The sequence below is a fragment of the Mycetomoellerius zeteki genome, unplaced genomic scaffold (assembly GCF_001594055.1).
Source record: "Mycetomoellerius zeteki isolate Tzet28-1 unplaced genomic scaffold, Tzet1.0 scaffold179, whole genome shotgun sequence".
Lineage (NCBI taxonomy): Eukaryota > Metazoa > Arthropoda > Insecta > Hymenoptera > Formicidae > Mycetomoellerius > Mycetomoellerius zeteki.
The window spans coordinates 880,195-895,880 of NW_017256747.1; the positions used below are offsets into that span (position 1 = coordinate 880,195).

Sequence of the window (15,686 nt, forward strand, 5' to 3'; positions counted from 1 at the left end):
TTAAAATCGTAAAAATAAACACAATTAATTTTGAGAGATCAAACCAATATGCAATATTTAATAAATCTTTTACAATAAATCTCTTAGAACAAGTCTTTTAGATTCTTTAAAAACTCATAGACCTTGCATTCTTTAAGTATAATATTGCATTCTATTTTTATCTGTTGTATTTTTCTCTGTACAGCAATGTGTGCCTTCCGACCCTCTAAATATAATTTTTCATTAACGCTAATTTGCGATTTGTGCTCATCTAATTTTTTTTTCACATCCTCCAAATCCTTTGCCACGTTTGTATAATTGTCCTTTAACTTCGATATTTTTGTTTCTTTTTGCTCAATCTTAATCTTTGCATGACGTTCTTGCTGATACACTTTATTCCATTCTATATCAGCATGTTCTACAGCTTGTTGCCATTTCAATACTTTACCTTTTCACATAAAATTCGTACATATATGTATAACAATATTAATAATTATAGATGATATATACACTACTCAACAAAAAATAGGGAACATTTTCGAACACGCTCAAAATTGTACTACAATATTTAGAACATCGTAACTCAGTAAAAAATCATCGTAGACAAAAAATCAAAATAGCATTTGAAAACTTGAAATCTCTACTTTTGTAATTGATATTTCAATCTGACTGATCCTTAAGTGGAGAGATATGGACACAAATGGATAGCCATCAAATCTGAATTTGTACAAATCCATTTGTGTCCTTATAGCTCCACTTAAGGATCAGTCAGATTGAAATATCAATTACCGATATCAAAAGTAGAGATTTCAAGCTTTCAAATGCTTTTTTGATTTTTTTATCTGCGATGATTTTTCAGCAAGTTACGGCGTTCTAAATGTTGCGCGATTTTGATCGTGTTCGAAAGTGTTCCCTATTTTTTGTTGAGTATTGTATTAACAAAGATATTATTTGAAAATTTACTTTCTATATCGGTTTTGTTTTCAAAGCGCAATTGATTTTCGATACGATTATATTGTTGCTCAAGCTCCAGTTGCCTCGTTTTTTTCTCTTGATAAATTCTAAAAATTGATATTATTAAATTTATTTTCTTATACATATGTATACCTAAATTAAAAATTATACATTAAACTAAAAATTTCATACCGCAAATCATTGTTCTCATAGTAGCTAATATCCGGCACATTAATATCGTTACAAAAATCAACAAAGATTTCATTCTTAATTGAATTAATATATTTCTCCATATTTTTAATTTCTTTATTTTTTTTTTGCATATTGTCATCAATTACAATTATTGCCAGCTAAAAGTTTTGCGGATAATGAAAATATCTTTCTTTACAGATCAATAAAAATTTTCAAGTTACATATGTATATAAATATATTAAAATACATACATTTAATGCATTTTTTTCTCCGTCAATCATGTCTAATTCCTTCTGTATCTCAACACTTTTGTTTTCCTAGAAATGTAGATTTTATGTATTATAATTTGCTAACAGGTCGTACGCAGGGTCTGTAAACTTCATTCATAAAACGTATATTAGCGTTAATTGCTGATATATGTTTTATGAATGGTTTACAAACCTTGGTCGTACATTTATAATAAAATTAAAATATAAACTATTCCTGTCTTTTAATTACACACAGTATCTTTTATATCTGTTTCTACGTATTTATTTTGGCGTGTGAGTGCATTAATTTCTATATTAATTATATCAACTTCAGATTGCATAAGAGAAATTTTAGGTAAATTTCTGAGTTCTCGCATTAATTGTGCCTAAAAAATTGTGCGAATTATATAAATTGCTATGTATCACTAATTACCATCGGTATACCGATCTTGGAAAAAATTTACAACCTTTTGTTCCTTCAATGTTAATATTCGTCGTTCGTCCCATTGTTTTGCTTTTACAATTAAATCAGCCTGTCCACCTGACATTAGACCTTCTTTACGATAAAAACATCCGTCTAATGAAACACACTAAACGTGACAAATATATAGTAATTTAATAAATAAAATTGTAATAATGAATAAAATAATAAAAGTGTAATAATAAATAAAATAATAAAATATATACGTGCGCGTACGTGTGCACGTGCGCCTCATGCATAATTGTTAATTCCTAAAATATTTTTAATATTTATTGCGTTTTCAAATATATAAATATGTATATTATTACATCATATGCTTCCTGTTTATCATCAGGATATGCTAACATTCTTGCATGTTCACTAGTCTCACAAACTAGAGTATTTTTAGTGACAAATAAAACCGCACTGTTTATACGTGGTGATAAAATATTCAATACATCATATAATAATTTAACATTTTGCGGTTCTTCTATAACACTATAACATATAACAATATTGTATGTTGTATTGTAAAAAATTTTTTTTTCAAATTACGTACCGTAATCTTTCATTTAAAATTATATTTTTTATTGAATCAAGTGGTAAAAATATTTCAATGCCTATTTTTTCTCGTTTTAAAAGTTGAATACACTGAATCGCTGTGTACGTGGTATCAACGACAATGGCATTTATATTTTGACCAAAAACTTTAGTTGCAGCAACATTATAACGTGAATGAATAGGCTTACACAAGTCAAATAAACGACCATACTAAAAAATAAAATTATATTAACTTTTATAGATTATATCCATTATATGATCATCATTATATAAATTCTAGTAGTAATTAGTAAAAATACCACGCCAGAGTAAAACTGTTTCAACATATTGATTGTTTCATTTTTCTTATTCCTATGCAAAATACTATTCTTATCAATATCTGCCTCGGAAAGCTCCTCTGTAATCTTTACAATATCATTCTCCAGATTTAATAATTTATTCCTTGTTTCAGTAATTTTTTTATTTAGTTCTTGTATTTTTTCTGTTTTTTCCATTAAAGTTGCTTTGAATTTGGTACTTAAATCTTGCAATTTTTCGAATCGCGTTTCAAGATTTATCTTCTTTAATATCATCTGCTTTTCTTTGTCCTCTAATTCTTCTTTACGTCTATTTTCATTATCAAATTTAGTGTGATCTTCTTGCAGATCATGCATCAAGCTTTTTATTTGTTTTACAGAATTCTGTGCTCGACATTCAACTTCGTTCGTCAATTCCATGTAACGTTTAACCTTACGTATAAATTGTTATATTAAGTAAAAATTTATTATAAAAAATTTATTATAAAAAACCAAAATATTTTTTTCATAAACTATTATAGATTTACAGATATTATATAAGTGCTAACAGATATAACAGATATAACAATAGTACACAGTATACCTGAGAGTTACTGAGTTCTATAGTGCTCGTCTGTGACGCTTTCCTTAATTCTGTTAATTCGTTGTCTATTCGTTCTAACTCATTATTTAATTCTTGGATGATTCTTTTTTTAGTGTCACATGTTTTATTCGCACTGTCTAGAGATATACGAGCGCTTTCACGTTTTTTCTGCCAATATAAAATGTCATCCTCGAAAACAATGTGTTCTATCTTCCTCTGTTCAATAATATTTTTCATTTTCAGGATATCTTGTTCAATATCTTCGAGAGAACTAGATAATGTCTTAAATTGCGATTTTGTATCTTCCAATAAAATTATTACATTCTTCTTGTCGTGTAGATACTGATCTATTTGTGATTTGATTTTTCTTTCCTTATCTTGCAAGAATTCAACTCTCTTTTTAATAAAAAACAATAGAACTAATTGATATTTTAATTTGTTCTCATCCTGTAATGTTAAATAATTATTTTATCACGAACATATGAAAGATACAAGCAATAATATTTTTATAATATAAATAATTTATAAAGATTTTTACATATATGTATTATAGATTGAAAATAAATATGTAAGACATACACGTTGTTCTTTCAGCTTTAAATATTTTTCTGTTTCTGCTTTTTCCATAATGGCGTATTTCTTTTCAATCAATATCTGTTTTTTCAATTTATTCTCAAAATTTATTTTTATTGCCACGTTCGAAAGTTCTAATTTTAATCTGTAATATTATCAAAATCCAGTAAGGGAGGATACAACTTTTTACGCAACCATTAGGGGATAGTTTTATTTCTACATTTTTTCTTATGTATTTTCCTTCATGATCATAATAAGGACACCACACTTAAGGAAAAATTGGTACATTGAAATGAAGTTGATATAATCCTTATTCATCATATCGCGTTACAAAATCACTGTCAATTATCCTTCAATAATTCGAAAACTTATTCAGAGTTGTTGATTCAACTCTAAATTAGTTTTTAAATGATTAAAGCATATATAATTGGACAGGGATTTCATAATAATTTCGTAATGTAAATCAGGATTGTATTAACTTTATTTCAATATATAAATTTTTTTGAAGGTACCATCATTATTACGATAACTTTCGATTTCAATGAAAAAAAAAAAAAAAACAAAAATGTAGAAATAAAAAGATCTGTGAACAATCGCGAAAAAGTGAAAGTTGTATCCTACTTTTATCAAATTTCACAACAAACATTATACCATCAATTAGAACAAAAATATACCTATCATAATCTGCTTTGTACTCATTTGAATTAGTAATCTTTTCAAACATCGCGGTTAGATCTTTCGGCTTTTTCATTGCGACACATGCGATGTAACCTTGAGGTATCAAAAAGTTCCCTGCCTTTACGTCCAAACCAATTTTTCGCAATTCAGTCATATAACATATGTTCGTAACAATCTGTATGATAAGAACTATTAATATCAACTAATATAGTAAAAAAATAATTTAACAAGACAGTAAACAATGTTGTGTAGAATTCCACCTTGTCATCTATTTTGTATTGATAAGTTTCACCATAAACTGCTCTTGTGAAACTCTTTTTATTAATGCCGTCTAAGGCATTTATATTGAAAATCAATTTTACATAGGTATCGCTGTAACAGTAAACAGTAATTATACATCTCAAAATTTATGACTCAAAATACTATAAAATAATTCTCAAAAAATTAAGTAAAAATGTTATTTATAAATATATGATCAATTATAGATTATGTTTAGATTATAGCCACATGTCTATAAGTCGCACGTATGGTAGTATTAAAGAAATGCGCCCTCACTTCTCTCTCTCTCTTTCTCTCTCTCTCTCTCTCTCTCTCTCTCTCTCTCAGCGTATTCACTAATGCGTTGTCTACACTCTACAATACGAAGTAAAAACTGTACTAAAAACCTTTATATATCAGGAATTATTGCTTAAAATAAAAATTTACAAATAACTCTTTTTACTTAATTTTTTGAAAATTTTCTTGCTTTGTGAATCGCTAATTTTAAGACCTGTATTGATATATAATTATTTATTATACAAAAATAAAGAAATATTTAAATAATCTAAAAAATCTAACATGACATAAAGTTAATTAAAAAATTAAAAAAATATTTCTTGAATACCATTCCATCGTTGATTCTCTAGTAGAAATTCCATAAACGAGTTCGTTGATGCGTTTAACACGTAAAGCAATCAGCTTCTCCCCTAATGCAAAACTTATAGCGTCCACAATATTTGATTTTCCTAAAATACGCAAAGTGTATATCTTGATTTGAATATGAAAGGAATAAAGAAAATTTCATGAAATAAAATGAAACAAAATTAAAAATTTAAATTTATTTATTTAAAAAAATTTTAAATTTAAATTTAAATATCTATTTAAATAGATTTAAATTTATTTTATCTTAATAATCTTATTTATTATTTTATTGAATTAAATCAAATAAAATAATAAATGTTGTTAAATTAAACATACATAATCTATATTAATAATTTTAATAAACAGCTAGATTATCCATATTTATTTGATGTATAATTATAAATATACGTTAATTAACATATAGTATTTGCTCGCGTCGCAAGCTCCAACATGCTCCAACATGCTCCTACCATAGCTCCTACTCACTCTATCAAGTACGTTGGAGTAAGTAAGAGCTGATAGGAGCATATCGGAATGTGTTGGAGCATGCGACGCGAACAAACTTATACTTAAAAGTGGAAAAATAAAAACATTTAAATACGCAAGAAAATAATTTTATTTTAAATCAAATAAAATGAACGTTGTAGAAAACATAAGAATCTCACCGGCTCCATTTGGACCAATTATTGCCGTAAACGACTGGATGGGACCGATTACAGTTTTTCCGCTGAACGACTTAAAGTTGGAAATGACGATTCTATTTAAAGAAATCGACATTGTTAAAATAAAACATTTACCAAATATGAATAGATCGATGAGCAAATGACCGTTGAAAATCTGAAAACTCCGAATTCGAAATAACAGGGTTACCAATTTGCAAATACCAAAGTGTCGAAGTCGCATTTTGTGGTGCGCATTCCTGGATGGTTATGTAACTTTTTCCCTTTTCTAGGAATGTGGTGGAAAAATTTCTCCATTATTTTCAATGATAAAAATTTTCACTTTTCATATTTCTTGGAAAGAAAGTTACATTATCTCTAATTAACCTTTTATCGACAATGAAATTTTCATCCTTTAAGTGGGGAGCACAGACTCTAGCATAACGCATAACACATAAGGCATAAGAAATTTAACCAATCAGAGTTCTTTATTTCATGGAAAGGAAAGAAACGAGTTTTATGGCCGCAGCACAGACTTTTGCATAAAGCATAATGTATAGTGCATAAAAGAATCAATCAATCAGAATCCTTTCCTTTCATTTCACAGAATAGAAGAACTTTGATTGGTTGATTCTTTATGTTTTATGCATTATGCGTTACGTAAAAAAGTCTGAGCTGCGACCTTTTTATCTTTATACACTCTACATACTTAAATCTTAATCTTCCTATATAAAAATCTGAAAATATTCTTACACATACTTATAAAAGCTCTAATAACAAGCTTTTATTTTAATTATGAGTTTTATAAAAAGTAGGATTTTATTTTTTATAGATTTAAACTTATGTATCAGAATTCATAATTAAAAAATGTGACTGTTGTCTGTTTCTATCAATTGCAGATTAACTTTAATATCAGTTCAACTTATCCTTCATCTTTTTCTAATCCTTTTAACCAGAAAACTGTTACAGTCAAACCATTAACGGAGAATTAACAAAATATTTAAAAATTGTTACACCTTTAAATAATAAAAACAAAAATATATTTCAATAAAAATGAGATCGTGTAACATGAACAATGATAGACAGATATTTAAAATATAATTATCGCGTTATTATTTATATGTGAAGCAGACTCGCAGAATAGAATGCATATTGTATGATAAATGTATATTGTGTAATAAATTAAAATACACACAAGTATAATGTTGCGAAATAAAGTACTATTTCATTATTATTGTTATTAATATTGTCAAAATACATGTAACAAATTCTTGCTCATACATGTCTTGCTAATGCAATAAACCGTTTATTTTAGTACTCGTTTGCAAGTTTTTATTAAAGTCAAGTTTTAAAGTTATTTACATTGTGTTCACAACATACCTTGTATCTCACACTCACAATTACGGTCACTCCTTTATTCTGACTTATAACATAGATGTACATGATCTGTATATGTAATTTATTAAAAAGTATAATAGCAGAGTTTTGCAATAATTTTAAAATAATAATAAAGAACGTATAAACAAATTTAGAAATAATAATACATTGCAGTATTTATATATTCTTCTTCTAAGACATAATTGAGAATTGTTAATGACAAACATATGTATACATATAAAAAAGAAAATGCTCTTTTTTAAATAATAAACATTTATGAAACATGTGTAGGAGATGTAGTCAAGTCAAGCGTTAATACTTTACTCTCCAAACACTCGCCTACCTATAATTCATATAATAAATTTAATCGACTGAAATATTAACAAAGACGTATAAAATGATTTATGTAATCAAACAATTTACTTACATCCGGGCAAATTCCGATAAGTGCATCCGCGTGCGAATAAAATTCCTCTTTCAATGATATAACAATTGTCTGCAGTGAGCTTGTTTTGTCGCGAATATAGCTAGCCACCTTTCCTATATTAGTATTATCGAGAGCCGCGTCGATCTCATCCAGAACAAAGAATGGTGCAGGCTGAAAACTGAATATAAACGAACAGTGAATGTTAATTGATCATCCATCATATTCGAATTATATCATCAATTTTATATTCAAAATCAATATATGAACCTGTGAATTGCAAATAACAAAGCTAGTGCAGCGACAGTTTTTTCTCCACCAGACAAATTAGACATTGGTTGAAACCGTTTGCCAGGAGCCACACAATTATAATTAATGCCATCTAAATAAGGTTCTTCAGGATTTTCTGGTCCAAGGAATGCTTGAGCAGATTGATTCTTCGCTAGACTCTGAAACCATAATATATATAAAAATATACATATATAATAAAATATATTTATATAAATTATAAACTTATCTGTATATATTATTTTACATAAATTTATTACTTCACAAACCTTATAAATAGGATCAATCTCGTTCGCTACATGTTCAAAACACGCCATGAATCTGTCGTGTCGTTCTTTTTTCACCTTCTCGAATTGTGTCTTTGCTTTCTTTGCTTTTTTACGAGACTGCTCAAATTCTTCATTAGTCTCCTGTAGTTTCTCTTTCGCTAAATATAATTTTTGAATTGCCTAAAAGAGAAAAAATTTTTATGTCTTTATAACTTCTTACATTTATCGACATCATTTCCAATTTATTGCGAACCTTCATATTTGGAGCCTGTATGCGCTGTATTGTATTTTGTAAATCATTGATTATTTTTGTTAGTTTGTCGGTTGTCTTTTTGATATCCTCTTCTTCCACATCTTTCAGATTTTCGGGCAAAAGCGTATAGTCTATGGTAATCCTCCTTTCGCGTTCATACTGTTGTTGCGTACTTACTGATGAATCATTATTAGTTTCACTTCCATTCACAGTGCTCGTTTCACCTGCTATATCTTCCATATTTCCGTATAGCATAGGTATTGCAATATCTTCCATCTGAATAATTCAAAAGAATATGCATAATATTTATATGGTCAAATAATCTCATATCAAAGACTTAACAACAAACCTTGCATTGCATCAAGATAGCATGTCGTTCAGCTTTCTTCTGTTCAATCTTTGTTTCAATTGCGTTAAACTGCTTCTGAGCTGCCTGAATGTCTTTTGCGATGGCTCCTACTTCACGTCTAGCTTTACCAATTTCATCTTCTTTCTGATCAACCTCCATCTTTTTAGCATTACGAGATGATTTCAATTGTTCCATTTGCTGCTCGTCGTGGTCGATCTCTGCTTTTTGATTAGATTCGGTTTGTTTTGCAGATTCCAGTTTATCCTCTGCATCTTGCACCGCTCGTTCCCATCGTAAAACATTGCCTATATTATACATAATATTAATATAAAAGCTCATCACAAACATAGAATGTATAAAATGAAATAATATATTTTCACAACATACTTTCTGTATCGCGCTGTTTCTCAAAATCCAGTTGATTATAAATACGATTGCATTGATTGTCAAACTCCATTCTTTTCTTTGCTCTTTCTTGTTGCGATCTGGAATATTAATATACTTTAGTATCTAAATTTAAAACAATACTTATAAGACAATACTTATCTAATAATTCCTTCGTACCTTAATTCTCTTTCTTCATATTGACGGATATTGGAAACTCCTATCTGTTCACAAAAACTAGCAAACACGTCATCCTCAACATTGTTCATTTTTTCTTTAATGTTTTGTATTTCTTGGTCTCTTTCAGCCATGGTTTTCTCGATAGCAGCTATTGCAGGCTGTGCATAGAAAATATTGAAATATTTTATTTAAATATGAATAAATATATGTATGCGTATATAAAACGTATCACAAAGCTTACACCAAACATGTTTAACTCGTTTTGCAGACCATCTAATTCCGCTTCAAGATCCGTAATTTGTTTTTGCTACAATCAAAATTTTATTCATTATTTTTTAAAATTATGTTGTACTTTTTAAAACTATTGTATATGTTACAAAAACAACATATACAAGGTAAGTAAAAAGTCCGGTGAAATATCACAAAAAACAAAACATTTTTGTTGCCCAAAATCAAAGATGTGATCAGTAAATAGAGCTTTTCAAACCATACAACTTTTGTTTGAACCATTTTTCTCAAAAATGCTTTGTTTCCAAAATATGTCACAGGTCCTGTATTTTTTATTCACTCTGTGTACTCCAATATATAAAATACTCAGGAAATGGTTATTTTTCTGTAACTTTTACAGTTACATTTCGTAATAACAATTTCATAACGATGTCGCAATTTTTTGTATAATGATGACTAACTAAATGTTGCAGTTACGCTAAGATTAAGAAAATCACTTTGAAAAATAAATTCTCATCATTACGCGCTACTTATTGAAAAAAGTACTAAGTAATAAGTAACGCCGTAAAGAGTTACCCCGTTATAAGTTACACTAAAAAGTAAGGAGTTACAAATTTCGAGTTTTTCAATAACGAATGACTCCAACCTGTTATAAGTAACTATTGATTGTTTCAACTCTGATGTTTTTCATGACATTATCATCATAAAAAGATCGCAACATCATTATCAAACCTTGTTATTACAACAAGGTAAGTAAGTAACTAAGTAAATAATTACAGTAACTTCCTGATAATACTTACTGTTGCAGACAAGTCGCTTTTGTTGTATTTTAGACGAGTTTCTAAACCACGTATTTGAGATTCAATTGTGTTCAATTCAGATTCCTTGCGTGATTTTTTCAAAGATTCTCTCAGTTCTTCCGTTAATTTTTCCTATAAACAAAATTAAAATAATTCAAATAATCGTAGTAGTCAAAATTAAAATATATTTTTATCTTTATAATACATAGAAATAAAAAATATATTACCTTTTGCGCCTTTAATTGAGACATCTGTTTTTCATCCCACCTTTTCGCTTTCTTTGCAAGATCCAAACTACCGCCAGATATTATACCAGCTTTCTGATAAAATGTACCGTCTAATGCGACGCACTGTAAATATTTTACATATATCATAGTTTAGTTATGATTTTATAGCTTGATTTAAGTAAATAACGCGTATATACTTACATCATATCTTGTTTTCTTGTCCATCTCATATGCTACTTTATTTGCATCTTCAGGTGTTTCACATACAAGAGCATTATTAGTTGCAAAGAGAACTGCTCTATCAATATCCTTCGGAGAAAAATGCAACACATCATACAATAATTTTACGTTTTTAGGTTCTTGTATATTACTGCAAAATAATATATAATCATCATTATAAAGTGTAATATAAAATAAAGTCTTAAAAAACATAAAATGATAAAAATGTAAAGTTAAAATAAAACTATGTAATGATTTATTTATTTACCGAAGACGTTCTTTAAGCGGTTTAGCTTGTATGTAATCAAGCGGAAGAAATGTTTCCGGTTCGAGATACTGTTCCTTCAAATATTGGATACATTGTCTGGCAGTTTTCTCAGTATCTACCACAATAGCTTCCATGTATTTACCAAGTACTTTTGTAATCGCAACATTATACCGCTTGTGTATCGGTTCGCACATGTTGTACATACGATCGTACTAAAGAAAAAAAAACAAATAAATCATTTCATTTCAATTTTAAAGAAAGTAGCGAGAAGAGATAACGCACCACTCCAGGAAACAGACGTTTGAAATTCTCCACAATTTCTGTTTTTTTCTTGTTTCTAGATACTTCATGCTTATCAACTTTAGCATCACCAAGTTGCTCCGAGATGTTTTCCAACTCTCGCTGCAAATTTTGAATTTTATCCTTTGACGTGCCTACGTCGGACTGCAAGTCAGCTCTAAGCTTTTTCTGATCCTCCAATGCAGCCTCCGATGTTTTTATATGTTCCTCCAACTTTTCTACTCGTTTGAGCGCCTCGTCTCGCATATGACCTTTCTGTTTATGCTTGTTTTCTATCTCGGTCTTTTTTCTGCCTTCGTTGTCGAGCCTATCTTGATCTGATTTTTGTTCGCGATTGATAGAATCAAGAAGTTGAAGATACCTCGCGGATTGCTTACCAGCTTCCTCTTTTAGACGATTATACTCCTGTACCTTAAATTATATTTTATTAGTTAATTAAACAATTGCAATTTATTTATAATGCAATTTGCATTTTATTCATAACAGTTGCAACTACGTTTTATTAAAAAAATAGTTGTAAATTAAATAACAATATGATTTAAGATTTCGTGAATATTACGTAATTTATTTATACCTGTTCATCTTCCAATTGTACATCTCTTCCTTGTAACTGTGATTGTCCTGCTATACTCGCTTCATAAGCAGCTTTAGCTTCTTCCACCTGACGCAATTCTTCTTGCAGTTCGTGTATGTCTTTTTTATGAGCCTCGTCTGCAATACGCGCTTGAGCTAAAGATTTGCGTGCAGATTCCACTTTCTTCTGCATATGTGCAACCCGTTCCTTGGCTTTAATAAACGTCGGTCTCTTCTTCGTAATTTCTACTTCCACTTCCCTGATATCTTGCTCTATTTTAGCAAGATCTCTGGCCAATTTAGCGGCATCTTTTTTCTTCTCTTTCAACAATTCCTCAGCCTTTTCCTTCTTCTTCTCGACTTTTTCAATTTCGTGTTGTTTCTTCTTTTGAGAAACCTCTAAATTTTCAATATTCTTTTCATTATGAAATAATCGAAATAAATGTAAATCTATTTGTTTTTCCACCTAAAAACAAAAGATAAATTTTTGATTAACAATTATACAAGTATATACAGGCAGGAAAAATAAACAGTATAGAGGATGATAGTTAAGTACTCTAAAAGATTTCTAAGAGATGATTTCTCATACTAAATCAATATAAAAACTTCATATGAATATCCATATACCCAAAACAGCTTAAATTCAAAGGTGTCAAAGTTGAAGAATTTCGAAAACCATTGGATTATTTTGTCGAAATTTTGTGTACAAAGAACATAAAAATTTCATCAAAATAAAAAGTGGTTTTCGAAATTTTTGAAAAAATAAATTTTTTCTTTCAACTTAAATACCATTTATTTTTTAATTTAAGCCATCATATTAAGCTTTTTTGTCTTGATTTTATATGAGGAATCATGCCTTAAAATCTTTTAGATAACTCAATTATCAAATTGTATATTACTGTAAAATGGAATAGCTTTAGCACAAAATCGAGATATTTTTGGCCCAAATTTTGATAATGCCCAGACAAACACAAGTCAACATCTAGAAAAGTCATTAAAGACATTTTGAGAAGTTTTGTCCGGATGTTGCATGTGTGTTGTCGAGGCATTTTTTTTAATTTTGATCAGTTGATCCCATTTTATAATTCTAATTTTTTATTCAGCATATATGATATTAAGGGAATTCTTTTCAGTGAAACATTAAATAAAAAATTGTGATCAGTAATTAAAAATATGTACTTTCATTTACAAAAAAATTCAATCCTTGTAGTTTATATATCCTTTCTAGAAAAAGAGATATGAAAAATACTTTATGAAGCCAAATGAATCCTATGCTCCTTTATGTAGTGTCTATGATAAAAGTCGTAGCGATCGTAGGGTCTTAAGTCATAGAAAATTGACCAATCATAGCCGATTATTCTTCTCATATTAGACTATTGGTTAATTTTCTACGACTTAAGACTCTAAGACCGTTACGACTTCTATTGTAGACCCTGCATTAATTATTACAGCAAAATCAAAGCACATATACGCACATATTCTTCTTTGAGACGTTGATATTTTTCAGCCTCTTCTTTTTCTAATTTTGCTTCTTTTCTTTCGGCAGCAATTCCTTTCTTTTTTTGATATGAAAATTGGGTTTCTTCTTCAGCTTTTAGCATTTCTGTTTTCAGTCTACAATGTTACTTTTATCATATACAAATGCATTTCAAGTGCAATTACATACAGTGGCATTTGAAACTTACCTTTCATATTCTGTTTTTAACGAACCAGAATTACTGATCTCCTCAAACAAAGCAGTACGTTCTTTTGGATTTTTCATGGCTATAGATTCAACAGCACCTTGGAATACCAAAAAATTCTTTGCTTTAACATTAATACCAAGGTGCTCCAACTCATTAAGATAAACTTGGCTGGTAACAACCTATGACAAAAACATTTTGAAGATCTTAAATACAACTAAATAAAAGTTCAACTGCAAAACTTACGTTATTATTAATTCTGTGTTCAGAAGAAGAACCTTGTACTGAACGCATAAAGCTTTTTTCAGTTCCATCTTCCAACTCAAATACAGCTGTTACTGAAGCACTGTAATCAACAAAACATTTACAGTTTTCATGTAATTCAAGATGAAACATATAAATCATAATGTACAATTCCATAAATGAATATCATATAAGTATACATATATGAATTACCTTCGTGCTACTGGCATACCAATGGATGCACCATGAATCAGCTCGCTGAATCTTTTGACTCGCAGACTGCTAGTCTTCTCACCCATGACGAAACTGATGGCATCCATAAAATTAGACTTTCCTGTAGCACACATGTAACAAGAACACAACACAGTCACGTATCTACTTATGTCTTTCAGCATTCAATGTCATACCTACGTTCAGCAAACTCAATAATTGAATGAGTGGCCTTTAGAAAATCAAGATATAACTAACTCAACAATTCTAGAAATGTATAGCTATCTCTGATAAAAAAAACTCGTTTAAGTATTGCATTCGCTTGAACGCGCCCATTGTTGACACACAGAATGATAACCTACCGGATCCATTGGGGCCAACTACAGCCGTAAACGACTTTAGCGGGCCGATAATAAGCTTTCCTTTATAAGATTTGAAATTGTCAACTTCGATATGCTTCAAGAACGCCGGCATCCTTGAAAATAATCAAATAAAACGCATAAAACCCGAAAGTAGCGCAATTGGCGCCACAAAACTTCCAATGTAATCAAGCAACAACCCACAATGACCCCACAATGCCCCACAACTCACAATAGTCGCAACGCAAGGATGCCATTTCAGGGACGACATCGCGACCAACGCCATCAATCGGTGGCCTAGTGCGACCAATAGCTATACCAGGGAGGCCGGAATCAGACTACGCATTGAAGATTGAGGTTGAAGATTGAAGATTGAAATTTGACCAATAAGGACAAAGAAATTTTAGCTCCTTTCATTTCGATTGGTCAAATTTGAATTGTTCAATCTTCAATCTCAATCTTCAATGCATAGGCTGCGGTCCACTTGACGCTACAAACGCTTCGAAGCGTTTGAGCGACCAATCAGAACAAAGAATTTTACGAATTAACTAATCAAAAAATGCTTCGAAGCGTTTGTAGCGTCAAGTGGACCGCAGCCTTAGTCTGATTCCGGCCGGAGTCGATTATGTATCTTGAAATAAGGTGAAAATTCCAAAAGTGAGCAAATTCACTAGTCATTGACCAATTAAATTATGAATATTCTAATGAATTTGCTCACTTTTGTAATTTTCACCTCATTTCGAGATACACATTCGACCCCCATAATATCGATCATGAAACTTTATCCCTAGGAAGGAAAGTGAAAAGTGAAAATTTCTATCATTGAAGTTAATGGAGAAATTTATCACTTTTCACTTTTCACCCTAGGGAAAAAAGTTTCATGAGGCGATTTTTGGCGTGCTTCTGGGTTCTGGGCCCCTATTCTGTAATGCGGGGTTTACAATAGAAATCGTAGCAGTCGTAGGGTCTT

At 29.8% G+C, this 15,686-nt stretch overlaps 2 protein-coding genes across 2 annotated transcripts; both read right to left on the reverse strand.

Moving 5' to 3' along the window:
* Window positions 1-83: 83 nt before the first annotated feature.
* Window positions 84-6,201, reverse strand: LOC108721641 (structural maintenance of chromosomes protein 1A-like). The gene is made up of 15 exons (XM_018446284.1): window positions 6,090-6,201; window positions 5,408-5,528; window positions 4,785-4,896; window positions 4,521-4,699; window positions 3,853-3,991; window positions 3,274-3,669; window positions 2,912-3,122; window positions 2,694-2,791; window positions 2,501-2,604; window positions 2,163-2,331; window positions 1,841-1,963; window positions 1,377-1,442; window positions 1,126-1,199; window positions 943-1,040; window positions 84-427 (listed from the first exon to the last, which is right to left on the reverse strand). The coding sequence occupies exons 1-15, from the start codon at window positions 6,199-6,201 to the stop codon at window positions 84-86; spliced, it is 2,346 nt and encodes a 781-aa protein (XP_018301786.1).
* A 1,408-nt stretch (window positions 6,202-7,609) lies between these two features.
* Window positions 7,610-14,941, reverse strand: SMC1 (structural maintenance of chromosomes 1). The gene is made up of 20 exons (XM_018446315.1): window positions 14,720-14,941; window positions 14,361-14,481; window positions 14,151-14,250; window positions 13,908-14,086; window positions 13,698-13,836; window positions 12,224-12,688; window positions 11,632-12,060; window positions 11,350-11,561; window positions 11,064-11,232; window positions 10,863-10,985; window positions 10,636-10,767; window positions 9,849-9,914; window positions 9,608-9,765; window positions 9,431-9,528; window positions 9,044-9,348; window positions 8,695-8,970; window positions 8,442-8,621; window positions 8,155-8,333; window positions 7,888-8,065; window positions 7,610-7,803 (listed from the first exon to the last, which is right to left on the reverse strand). Exons 1-20 carry the CDS (start codon window positions 14,829-14,831, stop codon window positions 7,735-7,737), a joined length of 3,690 nt encoding a protein of 1,229 aa, XP_018301817.1. The 5' UTR covers window positions 14,832-14,941; the 3' UTR covers window positions 7,610-7,734.
* Window positions 14,942-15,686: the final 745 nt, after the last annotated feature.

Excerpts from the sequence above, each read along its gene's own strand:
- SMC1 (XM_018446315.1), bottom strand. The coding sequence starts at position 14,831 with ATGCCGGCGTTCTTGAAGCATATCGAAGTTGACAATTTCAAATCTTAT. Across the intron at positions 10,986-11,063 it reads ACAAGAAAACAAGATATGAT|TGCGTCGCATTAGACGGTAC; the intron begins GTAAGTATATAC and ends AAATATTTACAG. Across the intron at positions 9,349-9,430 it reads GAAACAGCGCGATACAGAAA|GCAATGTTTTACGATGGGAA; the intron begins GTATGTTGTGAA and ends TGTATAATATAG.
- LOC108721641 (XM_018446284.1), bottom strand. The coding sequence starts at position 6,201 with ATGTCGATTTCTTTAAATAGAATCGTCATTTCCAACTTTAAGTCGTTC. Across the intron at positions 2,605-2,693 it reads AACAGTTTTACTCTGGCGTG|TATGGTCGTTTATTTGACTT; the intron begins GTATTTTTACTA and ends TTTATTTTTTAG. Across the intron at positions 428-942 it reads AAACAAAACCGATATAGAAA|GTAAAGTATTGAAATGGCAA; the intron begins GTAAATTTTCAA and ends TTATGTGAAAAG.